This window comes from Rhinoderma darwinii, chromosome 11, assembly GCF_050947455.1.
Source record: "Rhinoderma darwinii isolate aRhiDar2 chromosome 11, aRhiDar2.hap1, whole genome shotgun sequence".
NCBI lineage: Eukaryota > Metazoa > Chordata > Amphibia > Anura > Rhinodermatidae > Rhinoderma > Rhinoderma darwinii.
In genome coordinates, this window is record NC_134697.1 from 27,817,729 (window position 1) to 27,844,287 (window position 26,559).

Here is a 26,559-nt window from a genome sequence, read left to right on the forward strand (position 1 = left end):
GTTTCTTTACCCCAGCACATTGATACATCTGTGCCCCCATGTTTTACTCAACGACCACGGAGGAATTGTCATGACTGTCAAAAACTCTTTGACGGGAGTGTAGAGGGGGTTTGACAGCTGTTTCTTCAGTTTGGGACTTGAGAATGTGACTTTGTGTGTCAAGTCTGTAACTTCTTGATGGTCACTAGTCACATCAGCAGATAACAAGTTGACACGAGCCCGAGCCACATCAAGGCTTATTTAGTGTCAACTGAAAGTTATTGACTTGGATGGGTATTGTAATATGCGTCTTTCTATAATGAGTCAGGCGACCTCTCCCTTGTTCCTCCAAACACACCCCAAATGCAGAGATCAGACAGTACAGGAGGTTTCCTCTTCATGGCCAAAAAGTCTCAATTTTTTTCAGCGTCTCTCTGCACCTTGTTTGATTGAAAAAGAAGTTAGGAGAGTGTTGTGTACGTGGGCCCGTGGGTGATGCGGTCATGTGTTTAGACCACGTTCACCAGTGGCCATATTGTGTACGTATGGCCATCGCAGCAGCCCACTGGTCCAGCTTCATTAACAGCCTATTGGCCAGCTCCATGAGGCTGTACATTTCCCCTGTAGGGGACATGGCATCCTTTCAAATGTAGCTGCGCCCGTGTAATACATAGTTGTTTTGAGTCTACCAGTGATTTCTCCGCTCTGGCTCATAGATTGGTGTCCCTAGCAAGACACCCCCTCTATGATGCCCTTCAATACGCACTATATATTGCTTAGAGCTTATATGATGGGGCTATTCTTAGGGCCGGGTGATTATGACCCAAATCAAAATCACGATTAATTGAACAGTAATTGAGCATTAAACACACTGTATAATGCCCCACAGCTGCCCCCACACAGCCCAAAGAGTGGCTAATAAAATACATAGTCTCCTAACCCCATTCCAACGACGAGTGGAAGAGATCCCTCTGGTCGGTGTGACACGGTGCATATAGGCGCAATTACATCACTGCCTCGCGCCTGTCTGGTAGAGCAGGGACCTTACGTCTCCCTCCCTTCTCTATCTTTGGGTTCAACTGTATCTGCGTCCCGAGGATGCAGATACAGTTGAAACTGGGTAAAAAAGTTATTTATGTTGCCAGGGCTATGTTGCTGCTGCATAGAGAAAATTTATTAAAAATCAAAAAACTTTCGTGTGTGTATGTGTGTATATATATATATATAATGTGTGTATTATATTTTTGGGATATATATGTTTTATAGCTATGATGTCACTTAGGTGGTTATTTCTTGCTTCTTCCTTATTATTCAGCTTTGGAGCAGGCCTTCGTTGTGTGATCAGATTTTCTGACATCATTTGTGAAAATCTTAAGTACATGAATGCAGAGGAAATGGCATTTCCCTGTAGACCGCCTCATCGTCGCTCATGTCCACCCACTGCTGGTTTTGCTCTCGTCTTGGGTGGCAGCACTTCCTGCGGTGCCCCTGGCACATTATACAGCAGAGCAGCTTGTAGGGGGCTAATGAAAGTGTCGTTATTCTGTGGGAAAGTCAGAAGTTTGTAGGAAGAAACCAAATCCCCCACTGGAGACGGCAAGGAAACATTGATCTGCTCCCCACCCCCTGCTTCCTCTTCACCTCTGCCTGCCAGGGAGCCTCCAGTTTCAGTCATTCAATCTTCTGGCAGGAGTTCACTTCACGTAGCCATGTGATTGTCTGGAGCTGATCACAGATAGGAGCGCACGCGGAGGCGGCTGGAACGTCTGACAACCTTACTGGAAGAGACGACGCTATGATCAAGCAGCTATAATATTTAGGGGGTGTCATCTCTGCTGGGTTTAGTGGTTGTAGCCCTAGTGTTGCTTTAAAGGGGTTTTCATGACCTAAAGTTGATATTTTATGGTGTTTTCTAGAAAACGAAAGGCTTGTTGGGGTGTTCTCTATTGTAAAAAGTTTGGAAATTGCGTTCTATCTATCTATCTCTCAGTTCTCAGTTTAAAGCGCCATTGTCCTGAGACTTCCTAGAAGAGATGATGAAATACCAGCACTTCCGAGATAAGACTCCGACTTCTTCCTGGGCAGCTTCCTATGAAGGAGTAATGATGTGATAGGAAGTGAGCAGGATTCTGCAGCCGTCATTCAACAATTGGGAGTCGGCAAATTACTTGATATTGTTCACTTTTTATCTATTAGTAATTCTACAACCCCTCAACTTCATAGCAGTGGCAAAATAATCCCCAGGGACCCTTCAGAGCCCCCATAGTAGCCCGAGACACGTATTAATGTATTAGCAGTGTTCATATAGTTTCCAGAGCCCATGCAGTGCCCACATAATAGCCCCATTCTTTAACCTCTGCTGGCAGCCAGGAAGCCACGGGCAGCGATTGATCCATGTCCGATGCTTCCTGTAATACATCAATATCTGGTAATAGAAATTGTTGCAGATGGGGAACACATTGGTTATTAAATATTAACATTCACTCTGTGCCATCTCCTCATCTGGAGGGGGCAGTGTCCATCTCTGCCAGGAGAAATGGAGCATAAAGACCCTATTACACCGGCCGTACGACTGGGCAATTAATCAAATTAATTTGCCCTCAAGGACTCACACGATTCTGTTTTTTAACAGAATCGTTGAATCTATTCTTTAGTGGCGCCGTGCTGCAGGAGGAAGCTCTGCCCCGCTCCACCTCGTCACTGCCTGGTCCGCTCCGTTCTGTCTCTGCTTCCCGTACGGAACAGCAGTTCTGCGGGGAAGGAGAGACTCCTCGTATATAGCGATACCCCCTTTCTTGCAGATCGCACCACCACCCCCCTTGCAGATCGCACCACCACCACTAATCCCCCTGCCGATCGCACCACCACCCCCCATGCTAATCGCACCACCACCACCACCCCCCCATGCCGATCGCACCACCACCCCCCCATGCCGATCGCTCCACCACCCCCCCTCGCCGGTCGTTACTCAGATCTCTCGTCCCCATACATTATTATCATGTTGGCAGCGCGTATCCCTGTTTACATAGGGAAATGTCCTGACAACGATAATATTTCAGTTTTATAAAACGATACGACCAGCAGATGATCGCGTGTTTACTTGTTCATCTGCTGATCGATACCGTGCTTACACAGGGCAATTATCGGCAACTTGTGTAAAACCCCCTTACTTCAATGCGTTCTGCACAGGGGGTAAAAAAAATTACTTCTGCACAATGTATGATCAGTATTGAAAGGAAAACCTGGTCACTAGGGACAGATTTTTTATTTTTTTTTTTTTTACTCCTGCGTGGAGGTTTTTGGTGAGTTATTGGGATCATTGGTCTTAGTTCCTGGACAATATTTCCAGAATACAAATTCCAAAAATGTTCGGTGACCGCATGCAGTTCTAAAATTAGATATGTAACAAATTGTTCTTGATTCCAGCATGTGACGTTTTGGCTTACGTTAAGCCCTTTCTCAAGCATGTAAGTCGAAACGTCGCGTGCTGGAGTAAAGAACAATTTGTTAGAAATCTAAATTTGGAACTGCGTGCGGTCACCGAACATTTTTGGAAATTGTATTCTGGTGTGGGGGGGAGTTGGACCAAACAAACCAGGTGACGTGCATCGGACGTTTATCCACTAAGTTGCTGCTTCCAGTATCTTTTTTTTGGTGCAATATTCCCAGCCTGTCATGTCAATAACACCACACGAGTTCCCTGCTATGCCTTGAATTTGGGGGACCCCATCTGTTCTCTTCTAATGCCCCAACACAACATTTGAGAAGTGGTTGTGTAACAGACATTACTATGTGCATGCAGTCCATGGGTTATAGAACACGTGTATGGCAAGTCCAAATGAAGAACAAATGTCATTTCCTAGTCTGGTTCTTTCATGTCCTAGTAATACATGTGCAGTTGGTTAAATCCCTGCCACCACAACACTCTGAATACAAGCACACATGCTGTCGTTTTATTAAAGGGTGTGCAAGAGCGAATTAAAGGGAAACTACGGAGATAAAAAAAACGTTCCTCATTGTAGTTTATTACTAGAACGTTTTTCAAGCTCCCTAATGGATAATTTCTACAAGAACTGTACTAGCCCTGAAAAAAGTTCCATTGACCACCGAACGACAGGTGCCGCCAGCAGTAGGTGACACTATTTGCACGTTATCCTTTGGGGCTTGAGCAGAGTCACTTCATATAAGAATGTGTGGGAATTGGGAAGAATGTATTTTGCACAGGGCGACTAGAGACTGGACCTCTCCAAATGTGTCCCAGGGCTCCACGTCCCGCGGAGTTTCCTTCCTAGAGTCTCGCATGTGTTCCTACATGGAATGACGCTTCAGCAGAGGACGTCCAAGGGTAACTAAGAATACTGGGAAAAATATTTTATTACACAGCAAATAATAAAAGTATTTACAAGAGGGAGTTTTCCAAAAATATGCTGTCATGGCCGCAGGTAATTTGAATTCCTGTCTTCCCTGCATTTGTGTCTGCAGAGTGGAAGCTGCTATTTACAGCAGCCTGTATTCTGTCTATGGAAGAGCTGATAGTGATGCAATAGGATTTAATCAGTGATTGCCATAAAGACAGGGATCATTGGCTTCCAGTCACAGCAGAATAAGCTTTATATTAAAGCAGATTTGTTATATTATGCAGCCCATCCGTCACTAATGAGGAAGGCGGGGGAGGAGAACTATGAGTCTGCTGAATTCTTTGTTAGGGTATGTGCACACACACTAATTACGTCCGTAATTGACGGACGTATTTCGGCCGGAAGTCCCGGACCGAACACAGTGCAGGGAGCCGGGCTCCTAGCATCATAGTTATGTACGACGCTAGGAGTCCCTGCCTCGCTGCAGGACAACTGTCCCGTACTGAAAACATGATTACACTACGGGACAGTTGTCCTGCAGCGAGGCAGGGACTCCTAGCATCGTACATAAGTATGATGCTAGGAGCCCGGCTCCGTGCACTGTGTTCGGTCCGGTACTTGCGATCGACATACGTCCGTCAATTACGGACGTAATTAGTGTGTGTGCACATACCCTTAGGATATTTGGGGTAATTAACCCAACCCCTTCTTTAGGTCATAATGTGGTATATAAGTTGCCCTCGCTGTATTAGCTTGCACTTGTAAAGGTGTTTGTGATAATCTATGTATGTTAGGGAATTGATTTTTATGCTTTTTTTGGAAAGACCCAAATCATTATTGGTGACTTGCAGCCTAGAGTCCTATTACACAAGGTAATGCAGTACTGCATAACAAGGTACCCATTGAAATGGGTGCTGTCTGGTATGGCAGCCAAGCCCAAATTGAGTCTGAGCTACAATACCAGACACAGCCTATGGATGACAGTGGCGCTGTTTCTGGGGGGGGGGGGGGGCAGATACTTTTTTTTTCCAATTCTCAGATAACCCTTTTGTCATGCTCTAGACTGGGTATGTGAAAGTGGGGAACTCCTTCAATTGATTTCTGCAATTAAAAGAACAATAAATCTGCATCTTACAAGTATGGACATTTCCTTTAAGCCAAGTTTGGTGTCCTCCGTTTACAGGGGTCCAGTCTCCTTGCCTGATATATTTACCTGCTGTGACCCACATGACCCGCTCACGTCATGATCTGATCATTCACGCTGGTGGTGACAGGAAGACGGTTGTTTTTACACTGCGCCTGCTAATGGACTGAAGGATGAGGATGAAGTCCCATTACTCTTAGCTACGAGGATCCTGTTTACTTTATGTCCGTCCTGCTTCTTGTTAATATGTGATAGAACATGTACAATGGATTGCAGTGCAGAGGTTGTTGAGCAGAAGGGGATATGGATTTCTAGATAGAGATTCTCTTTTTAGAGTTCCAGATTATTGACGTTAAAGGGAAATCCAACAGAGATCATTCACCATAACACATAATCTGATAAAAAGGGGTGCTACCAAGATCAGGAGGCTGATCTTGGGGCTGCAGGAGGTGCCCTGTTGGACTACATGCATTTCATCCATGCACATGGGGATCTATGGAATCATCTAATACATGTGTAGTCCCCCGTGTGGACTGGTACCCAAATAGAGATTAGCAGCACCCCATAGTTTATGTGCACGATGACTGTCAAAAGGAGGAGACCGGACATCCCAAGTTACAATGAAAAATGTAATTCTCGGACATTGTGATTATTGTTGAATGAACCGCACCAGAACGGATCCCAGGTAAAGGAGTTTAATTTAGCATTAATGTATTACTAATATAACAGGGGTGCAGTCATTTCTATGTGACCGCACCGCTAATGACCATGTACAGCTATTAAAGGGCTAGTCCAGGTTCCAGTAAGTGACGGTTAATAGGCAGCAATCATAGAAGTGTCTTGACTCCCTGCTGGCGCGGCTGCTTCTTTATGACCTGTATGGGTAGATCACTGCACGCCGCTCTGTTTACTGTTATTACATGCCCGCACGTCTTTGTCAGGATATTTTTTCCTTGCATTGTAAACACAATTTTGACAGATCTACGCACATGTATACAAATATACAAATAACACTTTACCATCTGATGGCTCTGATATCCCAACACAGGACTGTGGCATAACAGGATCAGTAGTTTCAGGGGGAGGGGTGGACACCGCAATGGAGTGTATAGAATGCATTTTGTTTTAACTTTAAATGCACTATTGTTATAGCACAACATTTATCTTCTGCTCCTCGAGAACCTACGTCACAATGTTCTGTGTGCTGGAAGTCGTGAGGATCCTTATTGAAGTTGCTGAAGAATGCCGAGGATTGTCACTATCACACCTTATCAGTATGTGTGGTTTATAATCTTTGACTGTATTAGGCTCTATTCACATGATGAGGTTCGAGTGCTGGATGTTTTGCATCCTTTCCGGGCCGTGTTTCTGTTTTTAACGGCCGATTTTGACCCGTTTTGCATCCGCTTTTTTTCCCTGTCTTTTGAAAACAAATGAATTTAATTTGTTAATTTTTGACAAATGCTACACACTGCCCCCTGTATATTATGCCACACACTGCCCCCTGTATATTATGCCACACACTGCCCCTGTATATTATGCCACACACTGCCCCCTGTATATTATGCCACACACTGCCCCCTGTAGATTATGCCACACACTGCCCCCTGTAGATAATGCCACACACACTGCCCCCTGTAGATAATGCCACACACACTGCCCCCTGTAGATAATGCCACACACACTGCCCCCTGTAGATTATGCCACACACTGCCCCCTGTAGATTATGCCACACACTGCCCCCTGTAGATTATGCCACACACTGCCCCCTGTAGATTATGCCACACACTGCCCCCTGTAGATTATGCCACACACTGCCCCCTGTAGATTATGCCACACACTGCCCCCTGTAGATTATGCCACACACTGCCCCCTGTAGATTATGCCACACACTGCCCCCTGTAGATTATGCCACACACTGCCCCCTGTAGATTATGCCACACACTGCCCCCTGTAGATAATGCCACACACTGCCCCCTGTAGATAATGCCACACACTGCCCCCTGTAGATAATGCCACACACTGCCCCCTGTAGATTATGCCACACACTGCCCCCTGTAGATTATGCCACACACTGCCCCCTGTAGATTATGCCACACACTGCCCCCTGTAGATAATGCCACACACTGCCCCCTATAGATAATGCCACACACTGCCCCCTGTAGATGCACAGACCACCCAGCTGCAGCGGTACACACCTCAGCAAGTCAGAATGGCAAAACTCCTCCTCCCCACATGCACTCTGTGGAGGAGGAGAGAGCGAGCTGTGGAAGACACGGCTGTCACTCGGAGCACATTTAATTGAGGAATGACGATTCAAAAAAATCAGCCATGTGAATAGCCCCATTTGGGGTCTATCGTTCTTTCTACGGCCGTTGAATAGGGCCTTAAGCTAAAATCACACACTTAGTTTTTGTGGCAGTTTTTTGAGCCAAACACAGGAGTGGACACAAAAGAGAAGGAGACCTATCAGTCTTTCCTTTATATTTTTCCTTCTTTTTTTAGTCCACTTCTGTATTTGGATGAAAGAAAACAATGTTTTTAACTTTTGTCTATATATATATATATATATATATATATATATATATATATATATAATTATTTTTAATGGAAAAAAAATGTACAGTAATGTATGGGGACGAGCGATTGTTACTTCAATCGATTGTCCCCATACATTTCCATCATGTCGGCACAGGGAGATGTGCTGCTGACGATAATATTTATTGCTGCAAAACGAGCAGATCAGCAGGTGATCGAGCGTTTGCCCGTTCATGAACTGAACGTTGCCCTGATTACACAGGACGATCATTGGGAACGAGCGTTCTATGAACACACATTTGCCCGATCGTTGTTTCGTGTCTGTCCTGAGCCATCATACAGTATTTGCCTGCAGGGATTTGAATGGATGACGTCTGATCGTATGACAGCCCTGAAGTGAATACCTACAAGAACCACATGAAATATAAATGGCACTAAGAACGCTAAAGAAAAGCGCATTACGCTTGGTACAATTTCCTGGGGCACTACTGCACCTCCTAACGCCTACGATTTTCCGTTTGACTCTTTATGACTGTGAAAGAGAAATGTTTTGTGCCATTAGACACCGTATTGGAGAATATTTATGTGATCCGGTGCCGTACAGAGCACGCACAAATAGTCGGCAGCACATCTGCTTGTGTAAACTGGGACATGCTGCCGACATGATGCAATTGTATGAAGACGAACGATCGTAGTAACGAGCGATCCTCCCTATACACACCGACAATGGCTTCTTGTGAATGGAGCGAACGAGCGCTGATCAACGTGCTGTATCGTCCAATGGCGCCTGTTTTCACGGTCCGTCTTAAAGGACATTTAATTCTTTTGAGTTCCGGCATGTTTTACTATCCATTCTCGGAGCTGACCCCTGCTGGTTCACATTGTGGGGGATGTAGTGTCTATCTGTTAGTAGGAGCAAAAGAAGGTACAACTGTCACAAAGCGTGTCTTACTGTAATTCTAATTATTAGACGTCTTCACTGATTTGCTCTTTTTGATTTGTACATGATTTTATCCAAATAAGAGTAATACAATTTCTAATATATTTTGTGTTTCGCTTTCCAAGATATTTGTTTGCTGTCAGTGACTGACAACACTAGTTTACATTCCATGATTATACCAAGATTAAGCTTTATTTACATATAAGCGGAAACCCTTTTGTCCTCATGCTTTCAGGTGGCCGCACTAATAGTCTTAGAATTTACAGTACTAGATATGTCACCTCATGTATATATAAAATATGAGATGACATCATGGAAATTGTGTGCTGGATAAAATGAAGTGAAGACTGGCGTGTGAACTCCCCCCTATAAATAGACCTTACATAATGAATTCTTCACAGAGGTGGCATCTGTTCGCTCCTGTCAGACGCCTTGACATACAGGGAGAATTGGCAAAACTTGTGCCAGGGAAAAATGAAGAATTACCAATATCAACCAATCAGATTCCAGCTCTCATTTTTCAGAGGTCCTTTAGAAAATTAAAGCAGGGTCCTGATTGGTTGCTATGAGTAATTGCGCTGCTTTTCCCTTCCCTGTACAGTATTTACCACAATGTTATATATTTGTATTACGGATGCTGTGTGGCTTCGATCAGATTCATATCTGACCATAATATGAACGCGGCCTGAGGTATACCCTGCCTATATCTAATTTCAACTAACTTGGCTATGGGGTTGACACACAAAATTCAGTGTCTTAAAGGGATTTTTCCCATCCCTTTAAGTAACGGCATATTGCTCGGACATGCTATTACTTAATGATTGGTGAGGGTCTGACTTCTGGGACTCGAAGGACTGTAGAGCTGCTTTAGCGCTGCGACCCCTTTCATGTTTTTTCCTGCGCAGTCGCGCTCATGGCTGCGGACCTGCGGTTTGGCTCCATTCACTTGAGTGAAGCTCTACTGCAGTTCCCTGCACAGCGTTATTCTCGGTTATTCTTTATTCCCTTCATTCTCACAGATTGTGGGGGTCCCAGAGATCCGGCCCCCAACAAATCAGAAAGTGTTGGCATATCCTAGCTATACGCCATCACTTAGTAGGTTGGGAAAACCGCTTTAAGATGTTCTCACAGATTTATTTTTAGTCCCTTTGCTTCTATAATAGTCGCATAATGTAATTTACTACATTGTGATCGAGACAGAAATTGAAGATGGTAATTATATGATGTGAATGTTTGATAGAAATGGTCTATTTAAACCCTTCCTGCCCCAGCCATTTTTTTTGTCTTAATTATTTTACTCCTGGGCCTTCCAAAAGCCATAACTTTTTTTTTTTCTCCATCGACACCGCTGTATGAGCGTTTTTTTGGAGGATGAGTGTAGTGTGTATTTCATTAGGCCCCAGGCTGCCATGATAACCCATCGGCATACCAGGATCGTGTGGCGGGGGTCCGATGTGACAGAGGCTTCCTCCCGGTCTAACGGCTTAGATTAACCACCGCATCTAAGTGGTTAAATGGCCGAAATCAGAGTTCTCTCCGATCCCGGCTATTAGCACGAGCTGACCCGATCTGTATGGAGCAGGCTCAGCTCGTGAGCTCGCCCCCCCCACCCCCACCCTGTTCTGCTCCCTCTGCCCATTTTGGCATTGTATTCATGAAGCAGGAGCTCAGGATGAACGTTTCTATGTCCCTGTAGATAGGAGAGTGACGTACTCTGTTGATAGTGGGCAGTCGCAGTGCAGATAAAAAAAAAGCAGTGCGAAGGTTTATTTTTTGGGGACAAGATGGCGTGTATATGCCGCAGTGTGAAAGCCATCACATCTTTTGTTTACATTGACACTTTAGCCACAGTATTTTGCTAACTATAGGAAGCGTTTACCAGTAAACATTCGTATTTGCGGTGTACTACTGTGCCAGCAGCCATGACACCTGCCCAAACAGCTTGGTACCTGTTATCTGTTGTATGTTACATTTACAGGTCCACAGAGAACTATACAAATGTATTTTGTGATTGCTGAAGCCACTGATTGGCTCATAGTAGCCCCATAGAGTACCATGTGCGGCCGAGGTACGTCTGTGATGCAGTTTTACTGAAAATCGCCAACGTTTTTAAATAATTATTCATGTCAATGCGACTTTTGCAGATAAACAAAACAAAGTGCGGACATTAACATTCATTTGAAAACTGTGCCAATTTGCTGTAAGGCCACATGTCGGCTCTGTGTTTATCCGTATAGTGGCTGCTACGTGTGTCCCTACCCATACAACAAAAATCAACTGATTGAAAATCTGGGACTTGTCAGCTGATGTGAAACCACAACTCCCAGCATGCCCTGACAGCTGCACGTTGGGAGTTGTAGTTTCACACCAGCTGGAAAGGCACAGGTTCGCGTCCGCACCCTTCCACAATGTACACCTGGTCTGAGTTGGCGTTTGCTGGGCAACCGCTTTTTGCACTAGACCAATGATCTCTAACCCAGCTCTCTCCTATTGGAAACCTACAACTCTCATCATGCTGAGAGCCATAGATCGCACACAGATGTTGAATGTGTTTTTAAATATTTGCCACAGACTTATGACAAATCCACACCCCATGCTAAAAACTTTTGGCCGCCAGGGGAGCGTGCAAATGTTCAGTTTTGGTGCAGCTTTGTTCCATTTCATGCTCCGATATTGTCTGAGATTCTGACATTTCCCCACCGTAACCACAAACCAGCAAAGAGGAAGTGGGAAAATGGAAAAAAAACAAACTGATCTACCGTACTTACCTCATGTCTCACACCGCCGGATCCGGTCAGTCCTGTTTATACACTAAGCTCAAATCATGTTCTACCCATTGTCATGTGACTTCACATGGCCACATCCTCCAATCACTGTAGGCCGCAGTGACCGGAGCAGTATTTTAACGGAAAGCATATTAGAATTTTATTTTGGTTTTCCTTTTTCTGAACGTGAATCTGTCCCCTCTCCTGACATGTCTGTTTTAGTAAATAATTATATTCTCCATGAAATAATAATATTGGAGAATCTTTTCTCATGACTCTGCGTTGTGCTGTTCCTCCGTTATTCCTCCTGAATATTTATGAATAAATTGACAACTGGGTGTTATCATTCCCCTTGTCAAAGGTAAGTGTTCCTGCGTAGGATGAGGCTGTCAGCACTGATTGGACATTAGCAATCTGTTTAGGCCCCCCCCCCGCCACCCCCTGGTAACACCCAATTGTCAATTCATACATTTTTTAAGAGGAATAACAGAGGAACAGCACAATGCAGATCCAGAATTGTTATTTCATGGAGAATACAAGTGTTTACTAAACCAGACATATCAGAAGAAGTGACAGGACCTTTATAAAGGCTTTTACTGTTCGGAGGCAACATTCGAGTCTCATGTAACCACTTTGTACTGCACAATGAGCAGACCCCAGAGTTTTCCCCTTTTGTAATATGTTCTGTGTTATATAGTGGTCCATGAGAGGCTTGTCTTGGGTCCATGTGAGGCTCGTCTTGGGTCCATGAGAGACTCGTCTTGGGTCCATGTGAGGCTCGTCTTGGGTCCATGTGAGGCTCGTCTTGGGTCCATGAGAGACTCGTCTTGGGTCCATGAGAGACTCGTCTTTGGTACATGAGAGACTCGTCTTGGGTCCATGAGAGGCTCGTCTTGGGTCCATGTGAGGCTCGTCTTGGGTCCATGAGAGACTCGTCTTGGGTCCATGTGAGGCTCGTCTTGGGTCCATGAGAGACTCGTCTTGGGTCCATGTGAGGCTCGTCTTGGGTCCATGTGAGGCTCGTCTTGGGTCCATGTGAGGCTCGTCTTGGGTCCATGTGAGGCTCGTCTTGGGTCCATGTGAGGCTCGTCTTGGGTCCATGTGAGGCTCGTCTTGGGTCCATGAGAGACTCGTCTTGGGTCCATGTGAGGCTCGTCTTGGGTCCATGAGAGACTCGTCTTGGGTCCATGTGAGGCTCGTCTTGGGTCCATGTGAGGCTCGTCTTGGGTCCATGTGAGGCTCGTCTTGGGTCCATGTGAGGCTCGTCTTGGGTCCATGTGAGGCTCGTCTTGGGTCCATGAGAGGCTCGTCTTGGGTCCATGAGAGGCTCGTCTTGGGTCCATGAGAGGCTCGTGTTGGGTCCATGAGAGGCTCGTGTTGGGTCCATGAGAGGCTCGTGTTGGGTCCATGAGAGGCTCGTGTTGGGTCCATGAGAGGCTCGTGTTGGGTCCATGAGAGGCTCGTGTTGGGTCCATGAGAGGCTCGTCTTGGGTCCATGAGAGGCTCGTCTTGGGTCCATGAGAGGCTCGTCTTGGGTCCATGAGAGGCTCGTCTTGGGTCCATGAGAGGCTCGTCTTGGGTGGCATATGTTCATAGGGGGAGATCTATCAAAACTGGTGCAAAGGAAAACTGAAGTAGTTGCCCATGGCAACCAATCAGGTCCCTGCTTTCATTTTCCAAAGTGCCTCTGTAAAATGAAAGGAAGTATCTGACTAGCTGCTATGGGCAATCTTCCCCCCATTGATTGTATATGTAATTATACACATGCTGCAAGCAGTGGTCCCCCAGAATCCCTCTCATGGAGACTTGCATATCCTATCACTAAGTGCCGCACTATAGGGGCAATCAGCGTTTCTCCAGATGGACAATACAACCTTTCACAAGCATGGTTGATATGTGGACTAGATGCTGTGCAGGACGTGTGACCAAGGCGGCTGTTATCAGGCGAACAGACTGTTTATTGTCAGCGTGTTGCTATGTACATACACCTATAGGACACGGTCTCAGCCCCTCCCCCGGCTTTCATCACATCTTTACATTATAGCAGACATGACTTCATCCTGATGCAGCAACGATTGGGTTGTGACTGTCCGGGGATTCGGTGAGGAAATCTGCTGTCCTGTATGTGAGTCATCTGACTAGTCAGTAACATCAAGAATAATCGTATATGATGGTCCCTCTGTTGAGGTATGTGATAATAAGACGCCTAAATCTATATTAAATCATTAAAATCCAAACTGACATCATTGCAATAATGGCAAAAATGCATATCTGGCAGCCGTGTTCCACTGAGAGACCACGTAGGATGAAGGAAAATAGAAAAAAAAAAGTTTTTTTTGTCAGAAATTGCGCCATTCTTGTCCATGGACGGTGTCTGGTTTTGCAGCCCAGCCCCATTCACGCAGAACCTTATATTCTAGTCTCCTACAACGGCTTTATTTAAATCTGAATTTATTTGGAAGCACAACTCTCAGACCAGCAAAAAAACGCAGTGTTTTTCCTGCGTTACAGCTCCGTGTTCCATCAGTTTTTGATGTCCGTGTTGGTGCACATTTTTTTATTTGTTTTCTCTGCATTTCTTTAGCAGCTGGTGCGTGAATCACGGACAGCACGTGTGCGTCCGTAACTTTCACGCACCCATTGACTTCATTATGTGCGTGATCCGCAAAAATGCACCAGAATAGGACATGCAATGAGTTTCACGCAATGGAAACACGCTTTGTGAAAAATCACGTATGTCTGAATAGCCCCATTGAGTTGCATAGGTCGGTGTGGTGTCCGTTGTTTTCACGCCCAGCACACGGACGTATACAACATTCGTGTGAATCTGGCCTTAGGCTGGGTTCACACGTAGTGGTCAAAATATGTTACTTGCCACCATTTTGCCAGGATTTTTGTATAAATTGCTGCAAAACAGCGCGGGTTTGCTGCAAATCGCAGTTAAAAGCGAAGTTTGACTGCAACGCATGAACCCAGACTTATAAAAATATTTCTTTGGGTAGTTACAGGACCCTTATGCAGTGATGGTCAACGTGCCACGTTATCAGGTGTTCACTCCATTTACTTGCGGCCAAACCCTGTTCCTATGCCTTGTTAGGGCTATGGACGTCGTAGAGATGAGGTCTAGGACCCCCCGTCTGTGAGCCAGAGCGGAGAGCCGCTAACTAGCCGCAGCTTCCACTCGCCATATAATAGGACTGGAAACTCCTAGCTGGCTGCGGCCTACCCCAGCAAAATCAGCCGGCGGTCTCAGAAGCTGATCTTCCATATAAAAGGTGTTGCCTATTATAAAACAACAACTTTTAACCCTCCACACTGCATGAATGAGTATCAGTCACTGTGTGGGCATGGGGAGACCGCAATTAAAGTCTTGGCCAGTTTAATAGATGTGAGTGAGTATATTATAATTGTTCCTAAAGAAATTTAAGGTCTAGAAAAACCCCTCATGCGGCCACGGCTTCCTTTTACTCACTAATTTGCATTCAATAGGATCACAACCTCTGGCTTTATGGTGGGAGGTGATAGACAGGAAGGTTTGAAGAATACACATAACAATTAGGGTGTCCTGGTTACACCTCAGTATTATGTGCCCCAGACAGACAGGCGTCCCGTGAATTCGTGATCAGTACTTCGGCCTTGGCTCTGCATTTATAGAGATATATGTGTTTGCTAGGGTGAAAATAGGAAAAATGTTCCCATCCTGGGGAACCGAAACCATGCTGTTCCACATAATGAGACTTCTCTTGTGATCACCATTTACAATAATGATCCTGGGGATTGGGTGAGAATAATTTGTTTGCCGTTCTGAAAATGGTTGGATGGATATGGCCATTTATCATATTACATTACTGTGATAATGAAAAGACAGGTAGGGGTTAAACAAAGGTGCATTTAAGGGTGAATTCAAATGCTTCGGATTCCGGACTGAAAATCCATTACAGAACAACACATGGATGGGGTTTTAAAAACCTCATCCGCGTGTAGTAGAGAAAGCATTCGGTGCAATGAGGGCATGCTATAGATTTTCTAATACGCAGCATGTCCATTCTGTAGCGGATTTTCACCACGAATTTCACGTAGGATAAAATCTGCGTCAAATCTGCAGTAGTCCTAAGGCTCTGTTCACATCACTTTTGAGCCCTACGTCTGGTGGCTTCCATTTACTCTGAGGAGGTCAAGAGTGTCCTTTTGACCTTTTGTCAGGCTGGTATACATTGTTATGCTTTTTTTTTCTGTATAGAAAATCTTAGTCTACTACGCTTCTCTATTATTTTGCAAAAAAATATACAGTCTGTAGATGGTTTTTTTTTAACATTGAAACCTATGGGTGACGTGACCCTGTATGCCTACAGTTCGCATATGTCAGAGGCAATCATCGGGCAACACTCTCGACTACACGTCTGACGGAAAGCTCAGACGTGATGTAAACAGAGACTTAATATTTAGGGTAAACACGTAGGTACCATGCCCAGTAGGACAGTACCCGTCTGGACCACCCCTACTGTAATGCGGTTGATGACTGGGTATGATGAGTGCTATTAGATGTTCTATTCTTGTGTTATTTTTCTTCATGTCCCTTAAAGACCCCCCTTTAAAGCAGGGGGTTTCCCAAAAATTGTCATTTACAACCTCTCCCGCTTTCTGCGCACTCTTTGGTGAGGGTTTCGTAGCTGCCATTGGAGATCGGACGTGCACGACTACTTTCCTTTTAAAATTGGAACGAGATTGGACCCAGCTGTCGTAACCACACTGACTGTATGACATATCTGATTGGCCATACACATGACACAGCTGTCGGCTATCGCCCCTGACTCCACCCATAAACATTCACACTTTGATTGGCTGAGTGTGCGAGATTTCAATAGGGAGGGTAGATTAGCCTCTACCAGACACCTCTATCAGAGTTTATCTCTCTGGGGAACAAAGGATCGGGGACATGTTGAAATCTAGAAAATGAATATAAAATGCCGTTATGCATAGGTGTATGTAACCTGTCCGCTTTGCGACAATTCATGATGTTCGACTTGTGATCGAGGCATGCCGAGTGCGAGGGGGGAGGACAATCCTTGTTTCAGAAAGGTTATGGTTACGATTGTTGGGTTTGAAGGTACTTGAAATACCAGTCAGATCTGTAAGTGGGTGTATGTGAATAGAGAAGAACATTGGGTTTACTATGCAAACACTTCAACTTTCCATATGTTAATAGTTTAGAATCAAATTCCTCCCAACCCATTCACGTCACGCAATACGGTATTAGTCTCTATCGGTGCCGTGCTAACTTGTCAATTTTTATGTTTTTTTTTAGGCCCAGAATAAAGAGACTGGTATATTGGCAGCTGCAAAGGTCATAGATACAAAATCTGAAGATGAACTTGAAGATTATATGGTGGAGATTGATATCTTGGCCTCATGCGATCACCCACATATTGTTAAACTGCTGGATGCTTTTTATTATGAAAATAACTTGTGGGTGAGTATTGCTGCGTTTGGGGGATAATCTGTAACTACTATTAACGCTAGTGACTTAGCAGAGTGGAAGTTCTCGTAGGTAAGGGGAGTAACCCCCCCCCCCCCCTACATGACCCATAGAAAGTCATCATATTGGTTTGTAATGCCAGCGTTCTGTTAGGCTATGTTCACACGGGTCAACATTTAGATGGCAAAATTAGTCGCAGATTTACTTGCGGATTTCTAGTTTGATGTGCTGGGGAACCACCATGCAATGGCGCCTAAATCCGTGTGTTGAAATCCACCAGATTTTGTGCACAGAATCCACGTCCATAGGTGACATGTCACCTATTGACGAGGATTTCAAATTCACGCAGAAAATTTTGCAACGTCTATATAGACACATGAATTTGGGCGTGTAATCCGCATGAAATCCAGACCGCGTGAACGTAGCTTTAGGACAAACACTTAGAGCTTATTTGCTAACACGGTGAGATGTCTACCAGCGCTGGCAGTTCTGCTGGTGAAGCAATAGTCACCGCGTTCCATTGAGAAATAACGGGCCTCGTCTGTAAATGACCCCAGTAAGTCTGTTTTACCTATTATGAAAATGTCACTGTAAAATTATAGAATAAGATACCCCCCCCCCCACTCTTCCTTTCATGGCCAATATTCACTTTTAAAAAAATAGGCCATGATTTTGCTTGTTCCGCTCGATATTTGCCATGAGGAAAGTAGATAAGCAGCTGCCAGATGCCGCTTGAACCACTTATCTCTCAGGGACAAAACATTAGGCATGTTGATATCCAACATACAAAATACTTATTTTCCCCAACAGCAGGCATTAGGGGACAGTCAGGCTGCCCCGTCCACATGTTAGTGGAGGCAGCAAAAGTCATGTGGATTCTCCAGCATTTATCTAACGTTAGTCCTTTGTAGCGGTTTACATAGCGGAGTCCCCAATGATCTACCGTAGTCTGTGGAAGAACCTGACACCAAATGTTTTATTTCCCTGCAGCCCCTCCACAGGGATAATGAAGCATATTTAATGCGGGACCCACCTCTATTGACTGATGATTCTCTTTATAGGGTTTTTGAAAAAAAAAATTTTCGTGAAAAAAATAGACATCTTTCTAAAAAGTTTTTTTTATATGCCTATTAGAGTATATGGATGTCATAACGTGGTCAAATGCAGAGACTGTCATGGTTTAACCAATCACTTGTTTGTGTTCACAGATTCTTATAGAGTTTTGTGCTGGAGGAGCCGTAGATGCTGTAATGCTCGGTAAGTCTCTCAAAGTTCCTTTAAAACTTTCTTGAGTAATGTATAGGGCAATTCTGAATAAGTACTGCTGTGATGGAATGACCAGTCACCTCTTCTGATATGTCTGTTTTAGTAAATACTTGGATTCCCGATAAAATAATAATACTGATGCATCTCTTCCTACACCTGTGCTTTGTGCCGCTCCTCTGTTATTCCTCCTGGAAATGTATGAATAAATTGTAGAGGTCTAAGAAAAAATGTTCCAGAATTGTTATGTCATAGACAATACAAGTATTTACTAAGACAGACATGTCAGGAGAGGTGACTGGTCTTCTTTTTCTAATAATTGTCGGCCCATTCATACTGTCCCATTTAAAATGGTTGTCTGAGATTAGAAGAAATAAAGGGTCTGGTTTTTTTCCACAATCCGTGCATCAGTGGTATTTCAGCTCCACCTCATTCACTTGAGTGGGGCTGAGCTGTAATACCAGAAACGGCCCATGGGCAAGAGGGGCACTGAGTCTGAAAAAAAAAACATAGACCCTTTTTTTCCCCCCTCTGTCTCAGACAAGCATTTTAAAAACCTTTTAGGAGGGTACTGATTTTTTTTTTTAAAAAAAGGAGAAAATACTCACGTGCCGCCAGTCCAGAATATTCATGAGCTGGGCACTTCCACCATATACTGATTGACCGCTTTCTCCCCATTAGTGGGATACAGAAAAGCGATCAGTAAGAGGCTCATGGGTGGGGGAAGCGTCTTTAGAAGTTTTATATGATGAACTTGACAATACTTGTTCCTGCTACTGATTCACCGGGTTGCTTAGTAATAGCAGCGACCAGTCCTTTACTGTAAGGGTGAACAGTTGTATTGTAGGTAGGAATAGTTCAGTGCCAGCTAAATGTCTTCATTTACATAGCGGAGGTAATAGATGGGTCTGCTTCTTATTTATTAGAGATAAATAAGCAAAAAAGCAATACTTGCCTATCCTTTTCCTTGGCGGTCCAGTGGTGGCACTCTGGCGGCACGAACTGTAATTGTTTACATGCTCGTAGCATATGACCCCTGCAGCCAATCAGAGGGCTCAGTGGTGACAAATTGTATTTCTGGCATAATGCCAGAAATACAACACATGACCGTTGAGCCCTGTGATTGGCTGCAGTGGGGTATATGAATATTTTTATTTTTTTTAAACTGGGCTACCCCTTTTAATTCAGAGCTTATCACACACTTCTGTATTGACTTTCTGCAGAGCTGGAGCGACCATTAACCGAGCCTCAGATACGTGTGGTTTGTAAGCAGACCTTGGAAGCCCTGGTTTATTTACATGATAACAAAATTATCCACCGAGATCTTAAAGCGGGAAACATACTTCTGACCCTCGATGGAGACGTCAAGCTGGGTGAGTGGTTATTACAGGACATATCACAATCCTATCTTTATACTGTTTCATACAGACTATGATTGAGCCATTTTTTAATGACGATCAGAAACAAAGCGGCACAGCACTCACCCGAGCACTTCTGCCTCTTTATTTTGGCGATCTCTGAGGGTCTCCATGCTCGGACACCCACGGATCAAAACTTCTGACATGTCAAACGTTTTTTAAAAGTTTAGTTACACTTTTACTTTACCGAACGCCATCCAGAATTACTGTTGGACTTGGTTCATATCCCATTAATCCCTATAAAAACCTTATAAATTATTTATTATATGATGGTGTTATAAAAGTGACTGACTTGTAGCTTTTATTTCCAGCTGATTTTGGGGTGTCTGCTAAGAACACCAGAACATTACAGAGAAGAGACTCATTCATCGGCACACCGTACTGGTATGTGTTTTATATTATGAAGATTTTATTACTTCTGTGTTGTCTTTGAGACTCCATTGTTTTGTTGACTTATTGTGGACATATGGGTATATCCATGCACCCCTTAACATCTACATGCATTACAGAGGTTGTACAAGATTCAGAACAAAGAATCTGATTTTTCTACCCAGAAGCCATTTCACGCTTGTCCATGTGTTGTGTCTGTGCAATTCCAGACGCAGTGAAATGTGGCTGAGCTGCATAACCAGACGCCGTCACAGCCCGTCTCCAAGAATGAAGCTGTTTCTGAAACGTATTTTCTAGTCCTGTACAAACCATGCAGTGCAACATTTAGGATTTACATGCAGATTTTGCGTAAAATTCCGGAACAAATCTGTGACGGAATAGTGTGCTGCGCATTTTAAAACCCATAGCAAGCCCCAAAATCTGAACTAAATTTCTCAGTACATGTGAATGGGGTTTTCTAAACTCCGTTCACGTGCTTTGTACTGTACTGTATTTGTCAGACATAAAATCCAATTAAAATATTTACCTACACTGCGGTCTGTCTTGTCCCATTGGGGTGTCTGTCACTATGACGGGGAAAATAGTGCTGCATGCCGCGTTGTTCATCCTGTCAAATCTGGCGGAGGCTCCTGTGACCGCAGTGTGAACATAACCTTACCTCGTACATGTAGTGTTATGTCCATCATAAGCTACCCCGCTATTGGACACTGGATCCTCTTCCATACATGTAATATCAGCTTGACGTATTTTATTTTTTCGTAGTGAATTGTGATACAATTCAAAATTTAGTTTGCTTCTTTCTCATTGCTCAATAGGATGGCACCAGAAGTAGTGATGTGTGAGACTTCTAAGGACAGGCCATATGACTTTAAAGCTGACGTTTGGTCTCTGGGTGTTACGTTAATCGAGATGGCTCAGATTGAGCCCCCTCATCATGAATTAAATCCTATGCGTGTCTTGTTGAAGATTGCAAAATCAGAGCCTCCAACACTAGCGCAGCCATCAAGATGGTAAGTGTTTCTTATTATCACATAAAGGTCTGGAATTTGATTGTGGCTATTGATTACGTCAAAACAACAGAACCCATTCACAACGGTGACAAATGGAAACCATTAGCAAAGTTTCCGTCACCATTGAGATCAATGGGGATTCAAACGGAAGCTAAGGTTTCCGTTTGCCTTTCTTTTGAGGGGTTAACCCCACGGAAACCTCAGATGGAACCCCTCAACGGAAATGCAACGCTGATGTGAACAGGCCCTTTGATAATTTCGTCACAGTTTGTACAGCAGAGTCTTCTCATTATCATTAGAAGGCAGGAGAGCTAATAAGTCAGGCCCAGATAAGACAGGATAGTAACTCTATATGCACAGATAAGGCTCTGTATGCATCTCCTCTGGGGAGGGGGGGGGGGACTGTACTCCATCACTTCCCGGAGCCTGTAATAATCTGACATTTTTTTGGCAGATGACTGAAATAAATTTTAGTTGCCATAGAGCGCACCCCCCCGCTGTACGGTCTATACAGACAATACAGGAAGGAAATGTGTGTCTTCAATATGGCCGCCCCAAGTTTACAAATCTAAAAAGCTGCAACATTAAAAAAAGAAAAGGACAAGCACATTATTTCTTTGTGATAGACTTACATCTAATTAATGAATAGAACATTTTATACATAAGATATTCCCTTTAATACTGAGAGCTCCCTGCTCCTTTCGAACTCTGTAATATACATCAGTAGTTATTGCCTGTGGGGTCATGGACCTTATCGTGTACAGAGCAACCTCTAAACTTGCATTCGGGGACCAGAGTGAAATAATAGTGCGTGTGTATAAAAAAATCTCATGACCGAATGTGCAGCCACCGTCTTATAGCACAGGGAGCTTATGGGATTTGTATTCTAGAAGAAGACCTCATCCTCACGCTGCCTGCAGAGGCTATCTAACCAACTTCCTGAAAGACATTCACTATTTATTTATGCAAATTCCTAATTCTTACATTCCCAAGTGTTGAGAAAACCCAATCACATCAGAGGAAATATCAAATCTGTAGGAGGGGGAGAAAGATTGGGGGGTAAAGAGGGAGAGAGATTAAATATACAGTCGTATACATTAGAATACATTAAACTATCAGGCTCTCCCGAAGCAATACTTCTCCTGTCCAGCTTCATTTCTAAGGCTATCCTTAGCAGGACAGACAAGGAAGTAATGTAAGGCCCTGTTCACATCTGCCTCGGGTCATTCCGTTCTGCTCTGCCAGAGGAGCAGAACAATAGAATATCGGAAGCAATGGTTCCGTAGCACCATGGACACCACCGGTGGCTGATAGAACCCATTGGCTTTATTGGGCTCTGTCAGCTTTCCATTGGGGTGTCTGTGATTTTACCGGAAACAATAGCGCAGTATCGGAGCCTCCAACGCAAATGTGAACAGGGCCTTAGATCTACCCGAAGTCTAGTTTTAAATGGTTGCGTAAACCATTAGGAAACGGCTGCTGGACAGGTAAAAGTTTTTTTTGTTCATAGGTCAAAATTAGATAATATAGAAAAGAGGACACAAATCTCGCTGGACCAATATAAACATATGTGTTTAACTCTAGGTCAAGGGATTTTAGCAATTTCTTGAAAAAATGTTTGGAGAAGAATCTCGATGCCCGATGGACTCCTGTCCAGCTGCTGCAGGTAATACAGACAAAAGCACTGCGTCTATTTAACCATCAAGAGCTCCTATAATAACAATATAAATGTGTAACAATCTTTCCCTACAGCACCCATTCGTATCGATGGTAAACACCAGCAAACCAGTCCGAGAACTGATCGCTGAGGCCAAGGCCGAGGTGTTGGAGGAGATGGAAGAAAGTAAAGAAGAAGATGAAGAAGAGGAGACTGAGAGCTCTTTGGTTAGTATTCTGTTATATTTTGTGTATTCATTTACCTAATCTTTCCTTGTGAAGCTCTTCTTCTGGCTGCTTATATGTAGAGACCAAATCAACAACTTCTGATTTCATGTGGTTGGTTAAAGCGGATCTGTCGCCTGATTATTCTGACTTCAGGTCTTCTATATTAGTCCAAACGGCACCAATAAATGTTGTACAAAATTTTGTGCTGTTTGGTTAATAAAGCTTGACAAATAGCTAAAACCTAACAAAGAATACAGCAGAGTCATAGTTATAGCTGCCATCTATAAATACATACATACATACATACATACATACATACATATATGACGGATGTCAAAAACTGGTGAGAGGAAAGGAAGGGGAAAAAGCTCCTTTTTACAGCGCACTCTATAACTATGAGTCCACTGTATTGTTTGTTAGGCTCTATTAGACAAATTATCAATATTTTTCTGGCACCGTTTGGACTAATAGTAAAGCGTACATATCCATGTAATATGCTGCCCTTATATAGGGCAGCATAGTGAGCTGATAGATCTGCCTTTCTGATAAATAGGTTTCATTACATCTATAGGACCATAACCAGTGACGAGAACGAGGGGCTTCTGTTGCTCGTGCTTGGCAGACAGCTGACGCACTGACACTTCTTAGAAGTAAATAAGAAATGTATAAGCAGCCAAGTGAGAGTAATTTTACAGTCTAAAAGTTCTAAATGATACTGCGCATGTAATCTATACGCACACAACCTAATCCCTAAGTAAATACTTGGGATTTCAGAAAATTAATGACCTGGAACGTAAAACTATTTACCCATCCACTCGTCATCAACTCACTTCCTCCCTTTGGGAAAGAGTCTGCAGTCAAACTAAACGTATTTTCTCTTAGAATAGGCCTTCAGTGTGTGATTGTGTGGACCTGACCACTGGGACACCCACTGATCAGCAATATGAAGGGACCACGGCGCTGGTGGGAACACTGCAGCCCCTTCATTGTTCATCTAGGCACAGCACTGTACATAGGGTTGTGACTGTGCCTGGTATTGTAATTCAGCCCTGTTCCTAAGGATAGGCCAGCAATTGAAAGTCCTGACAAATAGCTAGGAATATGCTGCATGACAGCCCCATTAATAACACTGTGGTTATTAATGGGGCCCCCTGAACTCCGTCCTACATTCTCTTGCTCTCCGGCTACTGATTGATGAGGTGGTCGGGAGTATGGAAATAGCTTAGCTGTTTCTGTAACTCCCATAGAAGTGAATGAGTGTTACGGAAACAGAGTAGCACGATGAGCTTGGCTGTTTATGTACTGCCGATCACCTAGTCAGTGGCGGGAGAGCAAAATAAGTTAAGATGGGCATCAGGGGTTCCCGTTCTAAACATATGTGCGGGTCCCAGCGGTTGGACCCGCATCTTTCGGACATTTATGGCATATCCTGCAAATATGCCATAAATATCCAAGATTGGAATTTAAAGGTGCACTAATCTAAAATCTATCTTATCTACATCTTCTTTGCTGTTAAATACAATTGATTTTTCCCTGTTATCAGCCATTTCAGGCTTGGGAGATGTGGACTGTAATGTTCTTCAACGGCGTTGGGGACAGAAAGTCCAGAAAAATCTTTGTCACGTATGTCCAGTTCTGAGAGCCTTCAGAAACCTTCACATGCATAGGTGGGACTGATAGGCTTGGTGGTTGTAGAAATCGTGAAATTGTTAAATATTTTTTATCTCATTCTCTTCCATCAGCCTGTTCCAGACAGTAAAAGGGCTTCCTCGGACCTCAGCATTGCCAGCTTAGAAGATGACAAACTTTCCCAGAATGCTTCAACCCTTGAGCCTGTTTCTGAAACCGTTGTTCCTCCATCAGTTGAAAACAAAGTCTCCAAACAGGAACCCAAGAAGGAGAAGGTTGAGGTCAAGAAACCTGTTAGTCCAGGTGTATCCAAAAAAGACATTGAAGTTCCAAGTATTGACAAGACAGTCATATCAGAAAATAAAGACCAGGCTGGTGTACCAGTGCTGAAACCATCTACTGACCCTAAACAACAAGCACAAGTGCCCACACTCCCGGAAAAAGAGGTTGAGCAGAAACCAGAAAAGAAAGATCATGATGAACTTCTAGCTGAAGTTAAAGATGTTGTTGAAACACCTGATAAGAAAGAAAAACAAAATGAAGAGGAAAGTAAGAAATCTGTTACTGTATGTGAACCAGGAGAGCAGACTATTCCTGAGGCCAAGGATGAGAGGCCCCAAGTGCAGGCTCCTGAGACCAAGGATGAGATGCCCCAAGTGCTGGCTCCTGAGACCAAGGATGAGATGCCCCAAGTGCTGGCTCCTGAGGCCAAGGATGAGATGCCCCAAGTGGAGGCTCCTGAGACCAGGGATGAGATGCCCCAAGTGGAGGCTCCTGAGACCAAGGATGAGAGGCCCCAAGTGGAAGCTCCTGAGACCAAGGATGAGATGCCCCAAGTGGAGGCTCCTGAGACCAAGGATGAGAGGCCCCAAGTGGAGGCTCCTGAGACCAAGGATGAGAGGCCCCAAGTGCAGGCTCCTGAGACCAAGGATGAGATGCCCCAAGTGGAGGCTCCTGAGACCAAGGATGAGATGCCCCAAGTGCAGGCTCCTGAGACCAGGGATGAGATGCACCAAGTGGAGGCTCCAGAAGAACTGAAAGAAGAGTCAGAGACACAAGTAAAAGAAAACGGTCCAAGTGAAGAGCCAGTTGCTGAAATATCTGATTCTGTAGAAAACCCAAATGTTATAATTGAGGAGATTTCTGAAGACAAAATATCAGACAATGTAAAGGACTCTGAGCAGGAGCATAGTTTGGAACCAAAGTCTTCTGAAACTCCAGTTGTAGATGATGGCAGCCAGGAAAAGAAGGAAAGTGCTTCACATGATAGCGCTGCATCTGTCAATCAAGATAAGATATTACTAGAAACTACTGATCAAGTAAATCATATCGCTAAAGATGTAGTTGTGACTCAAAGACCAGAAGTGATAGAAGATAAGAAACCTGAGAATCACAACCAAGTTCCTCCCGAATCTGAAAAGGAATCCTCCACCATTTCTGATTCTGTTAAAGGACCAGTGGAAAGTCAACCTCCGGACAATGCTGTAAATTTAAGTGAATGTCCTACCACTTCAGAAAAGGAACCTCAAGTCAATGTGCCCAGTATCAGTGTTATCTCTGCAGAAGGGGAAGAGAAGGACAATGCTAAGTCTGAGACCTCTCCATCAGGAGGAGCAGACATAGCAAAGGAAGGAGATTCAGATTCTGGAACGGGTTCTACAGCGGACAGTGGCAGCATGGACTTGAACTTGTCTATATCCAGCTTCCTGACCAAGAGTAAGGAGTCCGGCTCTATCTCGATACAGGTAAGTTTTCATTTACAGTC

At 44.1% G+C, this 26,559-nt stretch overlaps 1 protein-coding gene across 1 annotated transcript in view; it reads left to right on the forward strand.

Moving 5' to 3' along the window:
- SLK (STE20 like kinase) overlaps positions 1–26,559 on the forward strand; it is a 58,903-nt gene that overhangs the window by 2,340 nt on the left and 30,004 nt on the right. The window contains exons 2-9 of the mRNA XM_075843215.1: positions 17,030–17,194; positions 18,409–18,457; positions 19,687–19,836; positions 20,193–20,265; positions 21,087–21,281; positions 22,866–22,947; positions 23,034–23,165; positions 24,908–26,539. Coding sequence (XP_075699330.1) covers positions 17,030–17,194; positions 18,409–18,457; positions 19,687–19,836; positions 20,193–20,265; positions 21,087–21,281; positions 22,866–22,947; positions 23,034–23,165; positions 24,908–26,539 — 2,478 coding nt within the window. The remainder of the gene's footprint in view (positions 1–17,029; positions 17,195–18,408; positions 18,458–19,686; positions 19,837–20,192; positions 20,266–21,086; positions 21,282–22,865; positions 22,948–23,033; positions 23,166–24,907; positions 26,540–26,559) is intronic.